General features: G+C 36.5%; 1 protein-coding gene across 1 annotated transcript in view; it reads right to left on the bottom strand.

Annotated features, from left to right (window-relative positions):
- Positions 1–3,390: 3,390 nt before the first annotated feature.
- PNPT1 (polyribonucleotide nucleotidyltransferase 1) overlaps positions 3,391–21,820 on the bottom strand; it is a 42,773-nt gene continuing 24,343 nt past the window's right edge. Inside the window, exons 14-28 of the mRNA XM_038551300.1 lie at positions 21,513–21,583; positions 19,501–19,537; positions 17,370–17,436; positions 17,198–17,287; positions 16,195–16,248; positions 12,289–12,395; positions 11,558–11,629; positions 11,390–11,453; positions 10,018–10,101; positions 9,619–9,702; positions 8,460–8,566; positions 8,326–8,381; positions 7,381–7,459; positions 4,777–4,824; positions 3,391–3,670 (exon numbers count right to left, since the gene is read on the bottom strand). Of these exons, the coding sequence (XP_038407228.1) occupies positions 3,512–3,670; positions 4,777–4,824; positions 7,381–7,459; positions 8,326–8,381; positions 8,460–8,566; positions 9,619–9,702; positions 10,018–10,101; positions 11,390–11,453; positions 11,558–11,629; positions 12,289–12,395; positions 16,195–16,248; positions 17,198–17,287; positions 17,370–17,436; positions 19,501–19,537; positions 21,513–21,583 (1,179 nt within the window). The 3' untranslated portion in view covers positions 3,391–3,511. The remainder of the gene's footprint in view (positions 3,671–4,776; positions 4,825–7,380; positions 7,460–8,325; positions 8,382–8,459; positions 8,567–9,618; positions 9,703–10,017; positions 10,102–11,389; positions 11,454–11,557; positions 11,630–12,288; positions 12,396–16,194; positions 16,249–17,197; positions 17,288–17,369; positions 17,437–19,500; positions 19,538–21,512; positions 21,584–21,820) is intronic.

Here is a 21,820-nt window from a genome sequence, read left to right on the forward strand (position 1 = left end):
CCCACAGATCTACTTGATCCTAATAGCTGTTGTCAATATTGTATTAAGACAGTTTATGAGAAGGAAGTTCAAGATGGCAACATATAAGGATCCTAAACTCACCTCCTCCCATGAACACAACAAATCTATAGCTACATATGAAACAATTCTCTCTGAAAAGAACCTGAAAGCTAGCTGAATGGCACCTCTACAACAAAGAATAAAAGGGCCACACTGAGATGGGTAGGAGAGGCGTTAAATACATGGTCTTTCAAGAACCTCTCCCCCATCAGGCACAGAGACCAACCATTGGGAGGGATCTTGTAATACAGGGTTTTGTCCCCAAGGAATGAGGAGTTTGTGCTCCATACCAGGCACTCCAGCCCTTGGGAAATGCATCAGAGAGATGAGCCCCCAAAGCCCCTGGCCTTGAAAACTAACAGGACTTACAACCATAAAAGGCTTTAGGGAATGGAAAATCCACTCTTAAAGACCCATGCACAGACCTACTCATCCCAGGGCTCAAATAAAATAAAAAATGAAAGAGAAATTACAACTGACACTATAGAAATACAAAAGATCAGAACAGACCACTACAAACAATTATATGCCAACAAACTGGACAATATGGAAGAAATGGAAAAATTCCTAGAAATGTACAATTTTCCAAGACTGAATCTTAAGGAAATAGAAAATCAGAATAAACTAGTTGCTCGCAAGGAGACTGAGTGAGTAATCAAAAACCTCCCAATAAACAAAAGTCTTAGTCAACAAATGGCTTTACTGGTGAATTCTACCAAACATTCAAAGATGTAATACTTATCCTTCTCAGACAAGAACATCCCAGAGAAGAAAATTACAGTCCAGGCCAATAACCCTGATGAATATAGATGCAAAAGTCCTCAATAAAATATTACCAAACCAAATTCAACAGTACATTAAAAGAATCATATACTGTGATCAAGGTTTATTTATTCCTGGGAGGCAAGTATGGTAAGCATCTGCAAATCAATCAATAGGATACATCACATTAATATTTGTATATAAAAATAAGCTATTGTGTACAAAGTACAAATGAGAGGCCAGGAAACTCCAAAGCAAAGTATATAGAGAGAACCACCTTTAGTTCATTATGATGCACAGGAAGTGTGACTTGGCTTCTGTAAAATAAATTCATGGCCCTGTGATAAATTCCCCTCCCCCCCCCGCCTTTCCCCCTTCGCTTTAGCTTATGTTTGTTTCTGTCCCTTGATACCAAGATATATTCTCACTTTTCCATTTATACTGCCTACCACCCTGGTCTCTACTCCCATTAGCCTAGAATTTTATAAAAGGCCTGTTGAACTTTAACATGATCTCATTGTCTACTTTTTTGCCAGTAATCAGGCATACTCTTACTGATTAAGTGCTTTGAAAATATCACCTTGCACTAGCCTTCTCTCGTATTTTAATAAAATTTGCTAATTCTAGGGAAGAAAAGGCAAAGGATTAAGGAGTAAAAGACTGTTAAATTGATTTATAAAATGAACAAGCTGCTCCATATTCTAAACCTTACAATACCAAATGAATATGAAGTTGTCCGTGCCTTCATTTGGAATTCTCTTTCCAGAGTAGTTGCATATCTTCCTACATTTCATTGAGGTGTTTGCTCAAATGTTACCTGCTTAGGCCATTCTGGACCATTTTACCTAAATTAGTACCTTTTCTTGATCACTTTATCCATTTACTCAGTTGTTTTTCTTTAAAAAACCTACTACCACCTGACATGCTATATACTTCTTAACGGTTAGTTTACAGGACGCCTGGCTGGCTCAGTAGTTGAGCGACAGCCTTTCGGCTCAGGGCGTGATCCTGGAGTCCCGGGATCGAATCCCACATCAGGGTCCCTGCATGGAGCCTGCTTCTCCTCCCTCTGCCTATAACTCTGCCCTCTCTCTTGTGAATAAATCTTAAAAAAAAAACAAAAAAAACTCGTTACTTTCCATCCACTAGAATGTGAGCAATGGAACTTGATGTTTTGTTTTGTTTACTGATGTATTTGTTTACTGATGTATAAGTGTTGAACTAATGGATATTATGCTTGGCAGAACTGAACTAAGAAAGATACTGATATTTATAGTATTATCTTTAGATCTAGAAGATGTTCGGTAAGAAAAGAAAAAATGTATAAAAACCATAATTGGGCAGCCCGGGTGGCTCAATGGTTTAGCGCAGCCTTCAGCTCAGGGTGTGACCCTGGAGACCCGGGATCGAGTCCCACATCGGGCTCCCTGCATGGAGCCTGCTTCTCCCTCTGCCCGTGTCTCTGCCTCTCTCTCTGGTCTCTCATGAATAAGTAAAAAATTTTTAAAAACCCAAAAAGCCATAATTTATGGACAGGGGAGTGTCAGTAACAAAATATGAAGAAAAAAGTCTTGTAAGTACCCACATTGCACTAATAGAGATGGGCACTTGAGTTTTAGTCATTTTAGTGTTTTTAGCATTTAATTGCACTTTTGGAAGTACTTCATGGAGAGCAGGAAAAACTACCAAGATGTGAATGAAGACAAAAATAAAAGTTTCAGATTTAAAGAATAAGATCTTGGTTTAAGTGGAAATGGAATCTTTTTGGTGGTTTGTGGACTTTATGTCACTTTGTGGAACCATGGTCTCTAGAATTTAAGAACTAGCCTCATTTTTCTCCTAGTAGTAACTGGGTCCCTTGGAAAAAGAATATAGTAAACTCGGGGTGCCTGGGTGGCTCAATTGGTTAAGCGTCTGCCTTCGGCTCAGGTCATGATCCCAAGGTCCTGGGATCCAGCCTACTAGCATGGGGCTCCCTGCTCCACAGGGAGCCTGCTTCTGCCTCTCCCTCTCCCTGACACACCCCCTGCTTGTGCGCTGTCAAATAAAATCTTTAAAAAAATAATAAAATGACATTAAATATAAACTATATGCTTTATACATTTGATTTTTCTCTAATAGTGACAAAAATCTTTAATTCTCACTTGCCTTCTGTTTAAAACATAAGTCCTGGGGTGCCCGGGTGGCTCAGTCGATTAAGTGTCCAACCCTTCATCTTGGGAGTCATGAGTTCGAGCCCTGCACTGGGCTCTACACTGGGCATGGAGCCTACTTTAACATAAAAGTAGGCAAATACAGCTCTTGTACAGAGGTGAGCCATTAGAGGACTAAACTGTCACAATATACAAAGAAGAAAAAGAAGATAGGTAGGAACAGATCCATTGCAATAGCAAATGTGATCTATTTTTTCTAAGGTTTTAAGCGATTTCAGAATTATAGGCACTAAAGGGCAATCTTTTTAGATATATAAATGGTTTAGTTTTAATAATATTTATTGATTTATAATGTAAATAAAAATAAGAGAATATAGGTAACTCTTGAAATAAAAAATAGACCACATAAAATGAATAATTTCATACAAATCATTAGAATATATTTATACTATGTATAAATCTACACATTAGAAGACACTGCTGAAATTTTGCTCTACAGGATATCACTCTAGAATTCTCCTTAAAAAAAAAAAAAATCACTGGGTGGAATTAGATGATGACTGTGAAATAGATTCTCCCATTACAATACTGCTTCTGTCATTTAGAGTTTTGACAACAGTTGTAGCTGGAGACTGCAGGACTTTACGAGAAAGCCTCATTCTTCCATCAGCCGGATCACGTCCAAAGTATTTCACCTGTATTACAGAAGCCAATTTACTTTTAAAGTTACAGTATTGTGAGTGACATCCAAATTAGAAGATTTTTAAATTTACCTGATACAAAAAAGACAATGACTAATGTTTCTACTTTGCTGAAAGCATAGCTTAGTGCTAAATAGAGGTATATGCTAATATAATTTGGTTCAATAGCCATTATTAAAAGGACAAGCAATTATTTGCCCTATTAAAATCTGTTAGACTTAACTGTGCCTTATTTTCTCTAGGCCAGGTCCCTATATTGGAAGAACAGTGAAACAGTGAAAGCCATGGTGAGTGATTCTAAGCAAGAGCTTTCTGAGGCTAATGATGCTATAAACTATACAGGATATGGTCATGCCATTCACTCTTCCTCAAAGGACTATCACAGTTGAGATTATTTGGCTTGACTTTAGGAATGTGACAATGTTACAGTCCCTTCTGATGTAAAAACACAATTTTATACAGATAATACGTCTTAGTTCTTATTTTTCCCTCGGGGCTACTTGAACAATGGGATTACAAATTGAGAATAAACTAGAAGCCTTGGTTACTTAGGTCGTAGGTAATAGGTATAGCTGGAACAAAATGTGGCATGGACAAACAAAAACCAAACTACATCAGACTGATAATGACTTCCTTTTTTTTTTTTTTTTTTCTTTGATAATGACTTCCTTTATCCACAAGGTCAAACGTGATGACTTTCATCAAACTCAAAAATTTTTGGTTGTAAGGAAGCAATTAAAGTCTCAAATATGACATTCAAGGCCTTCAACCGAGTTAAATTTTCAGAGTTTTCCTGTCCTGTAAAACACTGCATAGGTATCACTGACCTCTTGTATTTTTAAAAGCTCTAAAGGGGACTACTGTTCTTTTTTTTTGGGTGGGGGCGGGGGAGACTACTGTTCTAACTAAACTATAAGCTCCCTAAGGGAAAGAATTACATCTTAAATCCTTAGTCTATTTAAGAGCAAACCTAAAGTTAAAAAGGTACAGAACATAAATAATATAAATCACAAGTGTTGATTTGATTCTTTTAGCTTTCTGGAAAAAAAAATTGAAACTTCGAGTACAATTTACAGCTTTAAAAAGTTGAATACAAGTACCTGAATTTCTTGGCCAACTTCTAATCCTAGGGCAGTGGGATGTTTAATCTGAAAGAGAACATACTCATTTATTAGTTGCTGGGCATAATTTCTTAATATCCATAGTAGTACACTTTTTTAAAAAAAATTTATTTATTTATTCATGAGAGACACAGAGAGAGAGAGAGAGAAGCAGAGACACAGGCAGAGGGAGAAGCAGGCTCCATGCAGGGAGCCCGATGCAGGACTTGATCCCAGGTCTCCAGGATCACGCCCTGGACTGAAGGTGGTGCTAAACCGCTGAGCCCCCTGGGGCTGCTCACCTTTTTTTTTTAATTTTTTTTAAGTGGGAACATCTGATTATAAAATCTGTTGATTACCAAGACTTATGTAAGTATTCAGATGATAGCAACAATCTTCCAAAACCTCTCTACTTTTTAGATAACTACGGCTTATACTCCAACAAGTATCCTACTTAATGTGTACTGCGTTTGTTAAAATGGACCTTACAGAGCTTGTTGTTTTAGAATATGTTCATTTTTCATTCAATAATATGTTGAGGACATCCTTTTATTTTTTTTAATTTTTTTTTGAGGACATCCTTTTATATCAATAAATCAAACAGTAGAGTTGAGTGTTCATCATAAGATTTTATTTATTAGAAGAGAAAAAGCAAGTGAGAGAGGACACAGAAGAAGAGGAAGAAGACTCCCTGCTGAGCCGAGAGCCCAATAGGGGCTCGTTCGCAGGCACTGAGATCATGACCTGAGCTGAAGGCAGATGCTTAACTGACTGAGCCACCAGGAGCCCCTTAAATTCCAGTATTGCAAATGTTAATAATTACTGAATTTAGATGTAAGGTATATATGGGTGTTCAGTGTACTATTTTTTCAACCTTTCTGTAGGAAACTGTAGTGTTGCAATGATTATGTATTCATTTACTCAAATTATCCTCTAAGAACAAAGTCCTAATGTTGAACTTCTAGGGCCAAAGGTACTCATACAATTTACCAAACACTCTCTAAAAAGTTTGTACCAAAAAAAAAAAAAAATAAAAATAAAAAAAAAATAAAATAAATAAAAATAAAAAGTTTGTACCGTGCTCGCTTCGGCAGCACATATAATAAAAAGTTTGTACCAATTTACCTTCCTATCAACAGTATCTCAAGTATAGGAGAATGTCTATTTTCCATATTCTTACCCACATTAGAAAATTTTAAGTATCTGAAAGTTGAAAATTTTAACTTAGTTTTATTTGCATTTAAAACAATGCTGTTGAGGTGCCTCGGAGACTCTGTCAGTTAAGTATATAACTCTTGATTTCAGTCAGGCCATGATCAAGCCCTGTGTTGTACTCTGCACGTAGCATGGAGTCTGCTGGAGATTCTCTCCCTTTCTACCTCCTTCCCCCTGCTCATGCACATTCTTTCTCTGTCTAAAATTTAAAAATAAATAAACCTTTAGTAAGAAAAATTGCTTTGATATTGACCTTTCTTACAAGCCCTTTGCATGTGGAGCCTCTCTCATATGTTATATACATTTCTTTACCTTAAGTTGCTACTTGTCTTTCAACCTTATAATTTTGCCATATACTTTTTAAAAAATGTCAGGGACACCTGGGTAGCTCAATCAGTTAGGCATCTGACTCTTGATTTCAGCTCAGGTAATGATCTTGGGGTCTTGAGATCAAGTACCACATGGGGCTCCACACTCAGCAGGGAGTCTGTTTGACATCCTGTCTCACCGCTCCCCCCCTCCTGTGTTCACACTCTCTTTCTCTAAAATAAGTCTTTTTAAAATAAATAGAAACTTGGAGTGCCTGGGTGGCTCAGTTGTTGAGCATCTGCCTTTGGCTCTGGTCGTGATCCCAGGGTCCGGGGACTGAGTCCCACATCAGGCTCCCTAGGAGGATCCTGCTTCTCCCTCTGCCTATGTTTCTGCCTCTCTCTCTCTCTCTCTCTCTCTGTGTCTCTCATGAATAAATAAATTAAAAAACTTCAAATAAATAAATAAACAATAAAGTAGGGTAGGCATCCTGCTTTATGAAAACCAGCTATTTCAGTACAATGTATTGAAGAATAATCTATTTCTTCAGACTGAAAATGCAACTTTGGTATGTATTATATTCTCATATATATATAACTGGATGATTTCTGGTCTCTAATTTTTTGTTGTGTAATTTGTCTAATTCTAGGTCAGTAATACACTGTTTTATTCTGTATAGGCTTTATATTTCAATATTTGGTAAACCAAACACTATTATCCCTTTACCCCCATAGTTTTCTTGCATAGTTTCATATTTTTAGTTTTATTTTGCCATGCTTGGCCAAGAAAATTGGAAAGACAGGGGTAGAGCTAGGTATTTTTAAAAAGTAACCGTTATACGTTAACTCTAGATATAATACTCAAGAGTGTTTCTATTCCATCATACAAGGACGAACGAACATAAATGTGTTAAACTGTAAAAACATTTTTGTCAGCAACATCCCTGTCATTTTTAGTTTTCTATATTTAGGCTAGTAGTGGACAAAGTGGACAATCCTTACCAACCCAGGTAATTTCACTATGATTATTTTAAGGCAGTTTTAAAAATTATCAAGTAATTTTTTTTTTGTTTTTTTTTACCTTTCGTTGATCAAGCTGTGTGTTATGTAGTAGTACTGCAGTCATATTTGGATATAGTTTAACCATTACTCCAGTGTCTCTGAAAAGGAAATAAGCCTGGTTAAAACATACGTATCTGTGTATCTACTGCTAATCAAACTGATTATGTACTTATTGGAGAGCAAAGTAAACATACACAAAATTATAAGTAGGATTATCTAAAAGAGATTCTTATTTTTCAACTGAATACACACACACACACACACACACACACACACCCTGTATTTATTTTTTAAAAATATTTTATTTATTTATTTGAGAGTCAGTGAAAGAGAAGATAGAAAGAGAGCATGAGCAGGGGAGGGAGTGGGAGAAGACTCTTCTGAGTAGAGAGCTTGATCCCAGGATTCTGGGATCACAACCTGAGCCAAAGGCAGTCACTCAACCAACTGAGCCACCCAGGCACCTCCCCACCTTTTAAAAAAGATTTTATTTATTTATTTATTTTTTAGATTTTATTTATTTATTTGAGAGAGAGCTAGCAAGAGAGCATGTGCTGGGAGGAGACAGAGAAGCAACATTAAATATTTTAAAGTAGTGTAGATTAATCATAAACCTATTAAGCAATGATTTAAGGAAGGGGGTTGGATAAAATAGCATACTTATTTCATTAAAAAATTTGTCTTCCTTCTTTTCACTAGTCTACTAAAATAAGCCACCGTTTCTTAGTTTTTCACCTGTGATATTAAACCTTATTCCAGAGGCACTTGGATGGCTCAGTGGTTAAGCATCTGCCTTCAGCTCAGTTCACGATCCTGGGGGTCTGGGATCGAGTTCCGCATTGGGCTCCATGCATGGAGACTGCTTCTCCCTCTGCCTGTGTCTCATCCTCTCTCTCCCTCTGTGTCTCTCATGAATAAATAAATAAAATTTAAAAAAAATCAGCATAGCCTTAGTTGATATTACCTGATTTCAGTTATTGTGGCGGTATACACTGCTCCAAATTCTAGTTGCTGCTCTTGCTGTAAGTGCAAAATAAGCCATAAGTGAATAAACAACAAAATGTGGGGAAAAGAAACTATTATAAGATCTATACTTACATCATCTTTGCACAGTTCAGTAATGAAGTCTCTTGCTTCGTGCATAGCACTGGGTGTTGGTGCAAATACAGAAAATGTTTCTTCATCCACCTGACTAACAGTTACTCCTTTTAAAAAGATAATTTAACATATTAAAGTTAACTTGCTTACTCCAATGTAGTCTTAGAAGTAGATGTGAGAGCAGACAGGGTTGTATTATATTTAGTCACTGCTTTAGGAATGAAGAGATTCATTCACCAACAAATACACATTGCACACCTGCTATGTATCTGACATTGCACTAGGTCCTAGGGAAACAACAGTGAGTCACTGTCTTTGTGCTCTTGGAGCTCACAGTTTAAGAGAAAGCAGATATGAGTTCTCATTTTGGAAGGTTTAGTTTTGATTTCTTAATTATGAGTAGAAACTCTACTAGAATCTTTTCCTCAACTTTTCTTCTTTCTATTACTCTTTAGAGTGGTGCACAGATGGATGAGGGATGAAATCATGTTGGTTTCTCAATCTAAAGAGCTAGGTAAGGTAACTCTGCTTCTCATCTTCCTTCAATAACCTCAAAGCTGGTAAGTACTAGGTAACTCAAATACTGCCTCCAGAAAAAACAATGCATACTATTTCTATACATTCTCTTTAAATACAAGAGTCTAAATAAGTGAAAAATAGCAGAATAGAAAATGACAGCAAAATCCTTTAAAGTGAAAAACTAAACATTTTTCTAAATCTTCAATTTTAAAATGTTGCAAAGAAATTGATTAATTCTAGGTCATCTTCTTTGAGTATAGTTAAGAATGCTGATTTATTAAGAGGCATACAGAAAAACCTACAGTAAAGACATGCCAGTGTTACATTCTTTTCTCTTATTAATTTCTCAAACATATTTTTGGAGCAACACAATAGAGCTGAAATGGCAACCTAGATGGCCTACCATTAAAACCCTCAAGCTTGGGGCTCCTGGGTGGCTCAGTCAGGTAAGTGCCTGACTATTGATTTCAACTCAGGTCATGATTTCAGGATTGAGATGGAGCCCTCAAGGTGGGTTCCATGCTGGGCTGGGCATGAAGCCTGCTTAAGATTCTCTCTCCTCTTCTTCCCTTCTCCCTCCCTAAGAAAAATAAAAATAAAAATAATAAAACACAATCCCCAAACTTCATACAGCTCTTACCTGTTTCAGCCTGGAGCTTTTTTAAATGATATCCACCCGGTCCAACAAATTTTGCCCGTTTTGATAATGGAACCTGAACAGTTTCTGAAATGCAGTACAGACAAAATTATAAATAATGCAATAACATATATACACTTAAAACATTATCTTGATCAGAGAAACTTTTTTTTCGCTTAGACACATGTAAAAATACTTCATGGGAAATAGAAAAATAGTTACTTAACTAAACTTTCTGAAAGGTCTAATGTCTAAAAATATCTCTCCAAATTTAAAGTATTTAAACTATAGAAACAAGTTAAAATATTTTTGTTTTGTGTATGGAGTTAAAGAAAATTTAATTATATATCTTTATATATTAATGTTTACCTTGTCATGGAATAAATAATTTTAATACATTACCCACAACAGGTCCATTTTCTTTTCTAGATGCTCGAGGTTTTGAAATAGTTTTGTTCATAATCTGTAGTATCTCCCTCTTTGCCACTATGAAAGATAAAAACATAATAAAAATTCTAACTATAGCTTATCCTTGAACAACTAGAGATTAGGGATGTCCACCCCGACTTTGAAAATTCATGTACAACTTTTGATCCCCCAAAACTTAACTACTAATAGCCTACTGTTGACTAGAAACAGTTAAGTACGGGCAGCCCGGGTGGCTCAGCGGTTTAGCGCTGCCTTCAGCCCAGGGCGTGATCCTGGAGACCCAGGATCGAGTCCCGCGTAGGGCTCCCTGCATGGAGCCTGCTTCTCCAACTGCCTGTGTCTGTGCCTCTCTCTCTCTCTCTCTCTGTCTCTCTCGAATAAATAAAATCTTAAAAAAAAAAAAAAAGAAACAGTTTAGTAACCCATTTTGTAGATCTATTATATGCTGTATTCTTACAATAAAGTAAACTAGAAAAAAGAAACTTAAGAAAACCATAAGGAACAGTAAACATACTTACAGTGCTTTATGTATATTTTTTGAAAAATATTTGTGCATAGGCATGCTAGCCAGCCTAGCTGGGATATGGGGCTGGCTCTGGGATGGCAGAGTTCCACAGCCTGGTGGGTTAGGCTCAGCAGTGGCAACCCCTGAGTGGCCTGTGTGCAACAAGAGTTGCATGAAGGCACAGTACAGCTGCATCTGCCTGGACATGTACCACTGGCTCATGGCCATACACTGTCACCTACGGCTACATGTGATTGTGCTGGTCTCCAGGAGGCCTCAAGGTCAAGGTGCCATGGTGTGGAGTAGGTCCCTCCCTAACCCCAGAGGCACAGAGGACTTAGTGCAAGGACTTCTCACTCAGTGCTGTCCCTGCCCTCTGGACATGTGCTTTCACTTCAGCCCAGACTTCTGTGGATGCTCAACAGGACCACTCTCTCAGCAGACTACAGCCCTGCCCAGTCATGGTCACTCCCCAGGGGCTGCTGATGGTCTCAGCAGGCCTCTCAGGATACTCAGAGTGCAGAGGGCATAACATCTGTGCCATCTGCCTTCAGTTGCTCTGGTGGGATGGGGAGTAGTAAATAAATGCTTTGCTGTTGTAAATAAATGCTTTTGCTGTCAACTCTAAAAAAAAATCCACATATAATGTGGACCTGTGCAGTTTGAACACACATTGTTCAAAGGTCAACTGTGTAGAAAATAAATGTGATCAGAGATCACATTTTATTATTAAAAATCATAAAAAACCCATTTCTAATAGTATGCCTAATGGGAATTATAGTTGCCATTAGCAAATAACACAATGATGGAAAGAGAATCAGGCACACTGGCTTAGCTTACCTGAGGCTTGTTGAATGGCCTCCATTACAATTTTTATTGGTATTCCAGGTAACTTAATATCAGCCTAATGTAGAAAAGCAAAAAAAAAAAATTATATATATATATAAATATTAATTCATGACATTATTTAAATATTATAAAAGTGAAACAAAATAGGTTTTAAAATACCTGTAGTGCAGTTATTCCCTTACTGGTGCCAGCTATTTTGAAATCCATGTCACCATTATAATCTTCAATTCCCTGAAGGAATTTAAGAAATTATGATATAGTCTTAAACAAAAACAAAATTTACCCAGTCACTATACAGGAATTTTAAAAAACAGCGGTAGAAGTAAACCATGGCCTCTAAGACTAAATACAAAGTATCTTCTACATTACTACTGCTTCTAATTTGAGTCTCTTTAATAAGTTAGAACTGTTTCATCAGAAAAATCACTTGAGGACCCCTGGGTGGCTCAGTGGTTGAGCATTTGCCTTCGGCTCAGGGTGTGATCCCCAGGTCCTGGAATGGAGTCCTGCATCAAGCTCCCCACAGGGAGCCTGCCTCTCCCTCTCTCTCTGTTTCTCTCATGAATAAATAAAATCTTTAAGAAAAAAAAAAAACAAAAAAAACCTCACTTTAAGATCATGTTGGTACCCGATAAAATGCTATTTCATTTACAATCACCCTAAAGTGAGCTATTATGGATATTTATACTGTAACATATATATATATTTTATATTCATATCCTATAAAATCCAAAGCATATTAATATGCAGAGGAGGAAAGAAAGAACAAGGGCCTCTATTTCCAAGTACTATTATTATTCTAGGCATACAATGCTTATAAAATATGTACAATGCTTATAAAATATGTATCATCTTCACCATTGAATATTTGAAGACATGGATATACTTGCCAGAATATCTGTCAGCAAACGATAATCTTCTATTTCACCCTTGTCGGGATTGTTTTTGGTGACCAATCCTATTGCCACACCTGCGACAGCAGATGAAATTGGAACTCCTATAATTGAGAAAAAGAGCTTGTATGTAATGTGTACATCAGCCTAACACATATTTATCATTCTGATATTTATTTTAATGTAAGTAGATGGTGTTTTAAATTCGACAGTCAGAACTAAGCTGGAAAGGTCATCTGACTACCTCATTTCTTGTTAAGCATATGATAAAAGCCTCTTAAAACAATTCTAAACAGGTAATCACTGTTCTCACAAAAACCTCTATAAAAATAGCAAACTTAACTCTTAATGGAATCCATTTGTCTTTTGCTTTTGGTATGTTTATCTTCTTGTTTTGAAAAGTAACCATGTTACCCGGTATATCCTTCCAGCCTGAACCCCTCAGTTCACCTTTCCATGAAAGCCACCAGCAGGGTTTTTTAGAGTATCCTCCCAGAAAATTTCTGTGCCCAAATATGAATCAAAGTGTAATCTTTTATTTTCTTTACTTATGGAAGCATAGTGAATGCACCACTATTCTGCACCTTGCTTTTTTTCACTTACTGACATACCCTAGATATTGACACATAATGCAACAAAGTTCCACCTTATTCTTTTGAATGGCTGCTTAGTACTCCCTGCATGGATTTATAAACCACAGGACAGAAGTGAGATTACTGAGTCAGGGTGTGTGGGTTTACATTTATTATAAATCTGCAAACTGCCTTCACAATATAGCATTTTATTTTTTTAACAGCAGTATTTGAGGGTGCCTGCTGTTCTACTTTGTTAATTCCTATCAAATCTTTGGACCTTTGCTCATGTAGAGGGTAAAAATGGTAGCTTATTATTTTTTATTTTTTATGAATGAGGTTAAACTTTTTTTAATGTTGGTAAACCATTTGTTCATTTGTTTATTTAAGTAGGGTCTAAGCCAAATGTGAAGTCCAGTTCAGGGCTTACTCACAACCCAAGCTACGATCGAGTTGGATGCTTAACCAACTGAGCCACCTATGTGCCCCTTCTATTTCTTTAACTGTGAATTGCTTGTTCATGGCCTTCAACCATTTTCCTACTTGGTTGTTAGCCTTTTTCTTTTTTTTCTTTGTTAGTCTTTTTCTTAATGATGTATAAAAGCTCTTTCAATATGGGCAGTATATCATTGTTAAATATAAATATAGATTATTAAAGGAAATATATTATTTCCTAGTCAGTTGACTTTGTTTATTTTGATTTATTTTCCTGTACAGAATTTTAACTTATATGCAATCATGGTTCCTGGATTTTGCTTAGAAATGTTTTTCTGGGATGCCTGGGTGGCTCAGCGGTTGAGCATCTGCCTTTGGCTCAGGGTGTGATCCTCGAGTTTCAGGATCTAGTCCCACATGGGGCTTCCTACATGGAGCCTGCTTCTCCCTCTACCTATGTCTCTGCCTCTCTCTGTCTTTCATGAATAAATAAAATTTTTAAAAGAAAAAAAATTTTTTTTTCCTATTTAAGATTTTGGTAGAATCTTCCATGTTTCAGTTTTTTACAAAACATTTAAGTTTTTATCACTTGGAACTTACAGTTAAAAAGGAGTATGGCAGGGGATCTCATTTCATATTCTCTAAGCAATCTCACTATCACCATTATTTTTAACCATAACCAGTAATGTTTATGACCTAAAAATATTTCTCTTCTATTTGTGTTTGCTAAGCCCTAGATTTGTATAGCCAATCTGCCTATTAGGTATTTCTAGCTAAATGTCCCCCAAACACCTTATATATGCACATATATTCAAAATGTAATCACATCCAATAAATCCCTTCCGTTTTGCCTTTCTTATCTTGGTTGAATGTAAAACTAAGATACTCATGCCAGAATCAATACTTCTTTCCTCATTTATTATAAAGTCACAAAGATCTGACAGTTTATCCTTTAAATTTTTTTAGAAAGTTGACCTTTCCCCTAAATAGTGAAACATCCATTGCTACTCCTTTGGTCCAAGTCCACATTATTTCTTGCTCTGACAACATTTCTTCCTATCTGGTTTCCCCAATTTTATTCTCTCTCCCAAGTTTCCATTTCCTCCCACTTCATCCTTCTAGGTCTATCACCTAAGCTGGGAAAAACTACCAAAAAGAAAAAAAAAAAATCGGATTCAAGTCAGCCATCCCTCTACATCATATTCTCCTGAATTCCCCATTATCTGCTTTCAAAGAAATTTTTATACATGTTCTATGGTCAAAAATGTTTGAGAGGGATGCCTGAGTGGCTCAGCAGTTCAGGGTGTGATCTCGGGCCCCTGGAAATGAGCCCCAAATTGGGCTCCCTGCCTCCCTTTATGTCTCTGCCTTTCTCTCTACATCTCTCATGAATGAATAAGTGAAAATCTTAAAAAAAAAAAAAAAAAGTTTGGGAAATAGTACATATCCTGTTCCTAGAGATTGAGAATTCACATCAGTGTATTAAAGTTTAACTCACATTACATAAATCTGCCTAACCCTGCTCAAATGTAATTTAGAACAGAATTTTTTTTCATGGTATACAATAATCAATATCCAGCAGGAACAATATCCAGTTCATAGAATATTGAGTTGCAAAATACTACCTTCAAGTTCAAAATCCTTAGCATAACAATGACCTTTATTTATTTATTTTTTTTATTCAAGAGAGACAGAGAGAGAGGCAGAGGAAGAAGCAGGCTCCATGCAGAGAGTCCAATGTGGGACTTGATCCCAGAACTCCAGGATTACACCCTGGGCCGAAGGCAGGTGCTCAGCCGCTGAGCCACCCAGGCGTCCCAACAATGACCTTTAAAGTCTGGACCCAATTCATTACTTATTTTTTTCAAATACACTTCAGAAACACACAATACTGCTTCGTAACTTTGCACATGTTGTTCCTTTCACATTAAATACAGGCCCTGATCCTAATCAACCTTTAGAACCAGATAAAATGTAGCTGTCTCTATAAAGCTAATTATCTTCAATCAAATTCTTCATTCATATCATACATATGGTGCTTTTACCTATGACCTGTTTTCTGCGTTACAAATGTGTGAATTTAGAGGGAGCTCCTTACAAAGCCTCTTGAGTATCTTTAGGTTCTTTTTTTCTTTCTTCTTGGACAGCATCATTGGTGAGATACAGAAATTATTTTCAGAACCTCTTATGTTGACTCTTTTTCCCTTTTGGTGTTTTAAACCGAGAGATTATACTGAACCTCTTATGCTCTTTCTTCCTAAAATTCTATGTACCATTTCTATGGGTGGTATTGTTCTTCTCATGGCTTGCATACATTGACTGGAAGATTACATGGTTACTTTCCTTTATGAGTCCTAAATATTTCTGCTTGCTGATCCAAACTTCATTGGTTTAGAATCAACTGCAGAGCTCTTTACCTTTTGGAAGGTGAGAAAGCTCACTGGATCACCAAGCAAGTTAATAGTTCTGCCTTTTTGCTACAGATAAGAATTCTAGTAGATACTCTGTACAAAAAAAAAAAAAAAAAAAGATACTCTGTACAGTTGAAGCTGTACTTTGTTTTTAACTATCTTGCTCTGAACTGGTTTGGTAATTTGTAATCTGACTTCTCCAAGTCTAACCAAAATCCATTTTAAAGAGATCTTATATTTTATATTAATCAAATACAGTGGGCAGCCCCGGTGGCGCAGCGGTTTAGCGCCACCTGCAGCCTGGGGTGTGATCCTGGAGGCCCAGGATCGAGACCCACGTCGGGCTCCCTGCGTGGAGCCTGCTTCTCCCTCTGCCTGTGTCTCTGCCTCTCTCTCTCTCTCTGTCTCTATGAATAAATAAATAAAAATCTTAAAAAAAAATCAAATACAGTTAAAGCATTAGTTTTGAGACATAATTCTTTTACCTGCATCCATTAATGCTAAACTTCCACCACATGCAGATGCCATTGAAGATGATCCTATAGAAGCAAAAATACCTGCTTTAATAATATACTGACTTTTTTTAATGTAGAAAATTGTTACTATTATTTCCTTATAAATATTTAGTATTCTTTCCTTCTTTCTTTTTAAAAGCAATTAAGACAAGCTCTGCTAAACCACAAACTACAGGACTACACAGTCCAGTACGACACTCATTACATTCATTATGTACATGTAGCTACTGAATTTAAATTAATTGAAATAAATTCAGTCCCTTAACTGCATAGCACAGAGATAACTTCATCATCACATAAAGTTCTGTTGGACAGCAGTGTTATAGATTCTAAGAAACCTCCCAGGAAAACCACCATGCCTCTTTTGTTGCTTAATCAGAAGGCAGTTTAAGATACAGATTCTGGCTCTCTCATGGACCCTAAGTTACAGCCTAGTCATACCAGGTAGAGAACAGAAAATCTCTAGTTTAAATTCAGATGGTTTTTTTTTTTATTGTTCTTTTTCAATACCTATGACTACCTGATCAATGTCTGCTACATCTTTGAGATCTCTGTGAGCTTTCTGTCTCTAATGGCCATACCTTGCCTTGACTCGGGTACTTAATTTTAAGTACCTCTCTCCCTGTGCTATCTACTTATGTCTGTGATACATGATAGCTGTCCCCTGCCTAATGGATCACTCTCTTTTGTCCCTTTCTCTCTCTAAGCTGGCCTTGCTCTATGGTTTGTTTCTAAAAATAAATAAATAACCCCAACTGGATCTGTTATAACAGATACATGAAGAGAAATACTTGTTATATTGGGCTCAAAAAACCTCATTAGCTAAGAACAGAGATTTATACAATATATGATTAACTAGCACATATCATGGACTTGGGCACTGTGACAATAAGCATAATATAACAATAGTTATAAAAAGTTAAGAATATAATGGAATTCTGGTCTTCTTGACTAGAGGAAAACTTTATTTTACCATTTGACTCTAGGACTTCAGATGTTACTCTTATGGTGAAAGGAAAATCCTTGGGGATAACAGGATACAAAGCTTTCTCAGCAAGAGCACCTAAGTTAGAATAAAAAATAATAAACATAAATGTATGGAGGCTTTGTAAGAATACCATGTAAGTCTATAAATTTATACTCACCATGTCCAAGTTCTCTTCTATTCACACCAGTGACTTTGCCAATTTCATTAGTGGCATAAGGAGGAAACTTAAAAACAAAAACAGATACATAAACAACTGACATGGAAAGATATCTAAGATATAGTACCAAAATAATAAAAGAAGTTACAAAATAGAATCTCACTTTTTTTAAAGTTCATTTGTATACACAGAAAATGTCTGGCTATCTGAAATACACACCAAATTACTAAAAGTAGCTATTTCTAGTGTGTATGTGAACCAGAGTGGGAAGTAAATGGTTATGGGGATCTATAACATAATTTCTATAGTGTTTAAATTATTAATGATGATAAAAGACTGTATTTTTATAAGAAAAATATATACAGATTTAAAAAGAAATGTGCATTGAGGAAACAGATCTTTTCCAGTAAGGGTTTTTAGTCAGAGGTTGCAAACTATTTTATTTGACCAATATAGTGTCTCAAAGGAATATGATTATTTGCAATCATTTAAAATATTGGGAAATGCCCCATAAAATTTAGAAGTCCAGTTTAACAAAATTATTTATTTATTTTAAATATTTTATTTATTCATGAGAGACACAGAGAGACAGACAGACAGACAGACAGACATAGGCAGAGAGAGAAGCAGGCTCCATGCAGGGAGCCTGATGTGGGACTCGTTCCTGATGTGGGACTCGATCCCGGCACTCCAGGATCATACCCTGGGCTGAAGGCAGGCACTAAACCGCTGAGCCACCCAATGATCTCCCAACAAAATATTTTTTAAAAGGAGTAATGGTACATGAATTCTGATCAAGCCTCTGGATCTAGCAGTCAATTTTCAGGAGTTATAAAGACAGAAGCTTGTTGGATTCCATCATGAGTGTGTAATCAGCAACATCCAGATTGCAGGGAACTCTACAGTCAAATGGCTCTGGGAGTTTAACAGACAGATTGAAAAGAAAACATATTGGAGGTGAAACCTATGGATTAAAAGATTTACAGAAATGTCAAATTTTTAAAAAATGGACAAGACTTAGTGTCTAGGGATGTATACTAGAAAAGCAAGGAAGTTAATTACTATAAAATTTAAGATAGTATTTACTTTCAGGGAAAGTAGAGTGTTGAGGCTAGGATGAAAAGCATGGAGGAGCTTCAGGAATGACTAAGAACATTTCTATTCTGATTTGGGTGGTGGTTATCAAGGGTCTCTGCCTTATAAAAAGTCATTATGCCATCCTTTGTTTTATATCATTTCAGTATATGTGTTTTACTTTACAATAAAATGTTTTTAAAAAATGAAATGATATAGCAATACAGCCCATATCCTTTTACTACCCCTCCTTCATTTCTGTTCCCTGTAATAAGCTAGAGCTGCATTTTTCACAGCTGCCCTTTTTAAAGACTGCCATGTGCTATGCAGCTTAGGACAAAGTATATGCTTTACTCTATTGTAATTCCTCTCTGCCTTCTGTAGCATCTGATTATATCCACAACAGGATATAAGGGACTCAAAACCTGTGAAAATCTCCAGGTTTCTGGATATTCTCTAGTAATTACTGTCTACATGAGATGTTCTCAAGTAAGTATAGCAGGTTCAACAAAACTGAGATGTTGGCATTCTGGACAGCCACCAATGGTCACTCAAAAGTGAAGTGACTTGCTACTTTTACAACTAGTCTCCCAGCATATATGCTCCAAATACTAAAATTAAAGTGTTTATGTCATATCTAGTCCCTTAGGATTTAGCTATAAATCAAGTCAATCCAAATGAGTAAAAACATGAACATTTAAGAACTAAAGGGAGGAAGTGATTTGTCATTTGAAGTATTTGTAAAGCCCCACTTTTGTTGACACGTGAATGGGGACAACTTTTTTGACTAAAATAAAACTGTCTACTTTTATGTATGATTCAGAACATCAAGTTATTGATTAAAAACTGTAACTTATCTCTAAATTCTCTTCTGCATGCAATAAAAGAACAATGCCCAAATCTACCTTAACAGATATATAAGACCAGCATAATAAAATGTTAATAGTAGAACCTAGGTAGTGAGTGGGTATATAGGTATTCACTCTTAAGTTCTTTCGGATTTGCTATAGCCTGAAAATTTTTCATAATAAAATATTGGGGATAAAATTCACCTTACCTCATAGTGCAGCATGAAATTTTTATCTTTTATTCCACTACGAACAAAAAGCATAAAATTAAAAACATCATATAGATACAAGTATTCTATTTGTATACTAAGACTGTAGACATTTACTTTTAAGCATCAGTAACTAATGAATCTTAAATTATAAACACATTAGTTAAATCTCGGAATTAAGATCTTTCTCCCAGTCAATATGTGAAGTGAAGATCAGTAACTGAAGTGATATAGGGGAAAGCAACCAGGAGATCAGATAGGGAAGATTTTTTTCAGAGTTTGAAATGAAAAATGTTATGATTATACCCAGAACAACAGAGAAAATAAGTATGAGAGGAAACACAATTCCTGGAAGCAGGAAACCAGATTTATATTTAAATGAGGTATATACAGGGTCTTAGCACAATTAGTGTCCCCTTTGGGTGAGTGTAATTACAAAAGGCAGTTCTCTGTGCAGAGGATTTAAAAATCCTAGGTTAGGGCCAAATCTGCATAACCATAAACCACAGTCTTGGGAAGAGAAAGAGAAATCGAAAACCCTGATTCCTAAAGACTATAGGAATAACAGATTTGGGGGGGCTAGAGAGGATACAGATCATTAGCCTGGCACCTGTATTTTACAAGATGCCAGCATGACTGGCATGTGCCCTTTTATTTACATAGGTTGCAGACCTAAGACTAGAACATAAAGAGGTGCTCCGGCCAACCTCAGTGCTCTTTCTTATGAAACTGTATTGCCTCTTTGAAGAGAAAGGAGTCAAAGTGAGCAAAGGGAGGGCAACCAAGTTTGGGCTCAGATGGGAATTTATTTTTTTTTTTTTTTTTTTTTTTTTTTTTTTTTTAAAGATTTTATTTATTTATTCATGATAGTCACACAGAGAGAGACAGAGAGGCAGAGACACAGGTAGAGGGAGAAGCAGGCTCCATGCAGGGAGCCTGACGTGGGATTCGATCCCGGGTCTCCAGGATCACGCCCCGGGCCAAAGGCAGGCGCCAAACCGCTGCGCCACCCAGGGATCCCTCAGATGGGAATTTAAAAGAGAAAGTGTAAGAGCTCCCTCCAAAAGAATTATGATTACATTAATAATCTTGCCTTATACACACAGTTGCATTGTCAATTTTATCAGATATGTGAAAAACAATTAGTGGCGCTATCCTGAAGATGCTGGGGGTTATCATCATTAGTGAGGCAGTAGGAAGAGGGAGGCTGAGACTTGTGGTCTTCTGAGACCCTTACCAAGGGAAACGGAAGTAACTGTATTAGGCACTGAGCAAAGAAAAGAACTGTGGCTGTGAGTACCAGGATTCTGATGCAGTGGTGCTGGTGAGGACTGTAACATAGATTCTCATCATCTGCAATCGATCAGTAAGATTTTACTGCTGGCTTTCTAGGAACAGAGGAGGAGAACCAAGTATTTCTGAATACAAATTCCAGTGTGGCTTGGATTAGGTAAGGCTTTTTTTTTTTTTTTTTTTTAAACTTATTAACAGCTTCCAGATTCTTTTCAGCAACTGTGACTCTTGTGTATTTATTTGCTCTCATTTATTATAGAACAACCTATCCATATCTGTCCTGAGGAATGGTTCTAGAGACAGAGACTAAACTGAATATACCCATGTTAAAAATACCTTAAAAATCATTATTATATAAACAAAAATACAGAGATAATGTTTAAAAATAATATAGTACATGAGCTTCAATTGTATATTGGAACTTCAAAACTTCCTTTATTTATTTATTTATTTTTTATGATAGTCACACAGAGAGAGAAAGAGAGAGAGAGAGAGAGAGAGGCAGAGACACAGGCAGAGGGAGAAGCAGGCTCCATGCACCGGGAGCCCGACGTGGGACTTGATCCCGGGTCTCCAGGATCACGCCCTGGGCCAAAGGCAGGCGCTAAACTGCTGCACCACCCAGGGATCCCGAAACTTCGTAACTTACTTTAAAACATATCAAACATGTTTTAGGACATACCAACATACTTTATAACTTACTAAAAAACATAACTTACTTTATGGCTGTTATAATCCGGTCAGACTTTATACTGGATTCTAATGAATCAAATGTAACAGTACAAAACACCTAAAATTAGAAGAAAAAAAAAATCTCAGGCTTTAGTTTACTAACAATGAAGAGGAAAACTAGAAATATTTCAAGAACCCAATTAGCTATTAAAGAAATGTGATAAGTAAATTCTATACCAAAGCTTGCCATGCTACTTAATACAGTAAACATTCATTCTATAAATATGAAAGTTATGTGTAAATCTCAATAAGCCAAAGGTCTAACATCACAGACTATGTATGTAAAGCACTGTAC

This window comes from Canis lupus, chromosome 10, assembly GCF_011100685.1.
Source record: "Canis lupus familiaris isolate Mischka breed German Shepherd chromosome 10, alternate assembly UU_Cfam_GSD_1.0, whole genome shotgun sequence".
NCBI lineage: Eukaryota > Metazoa > Chordata > Mammalia > Carnivora > Canidae > Canis > Canis lupus.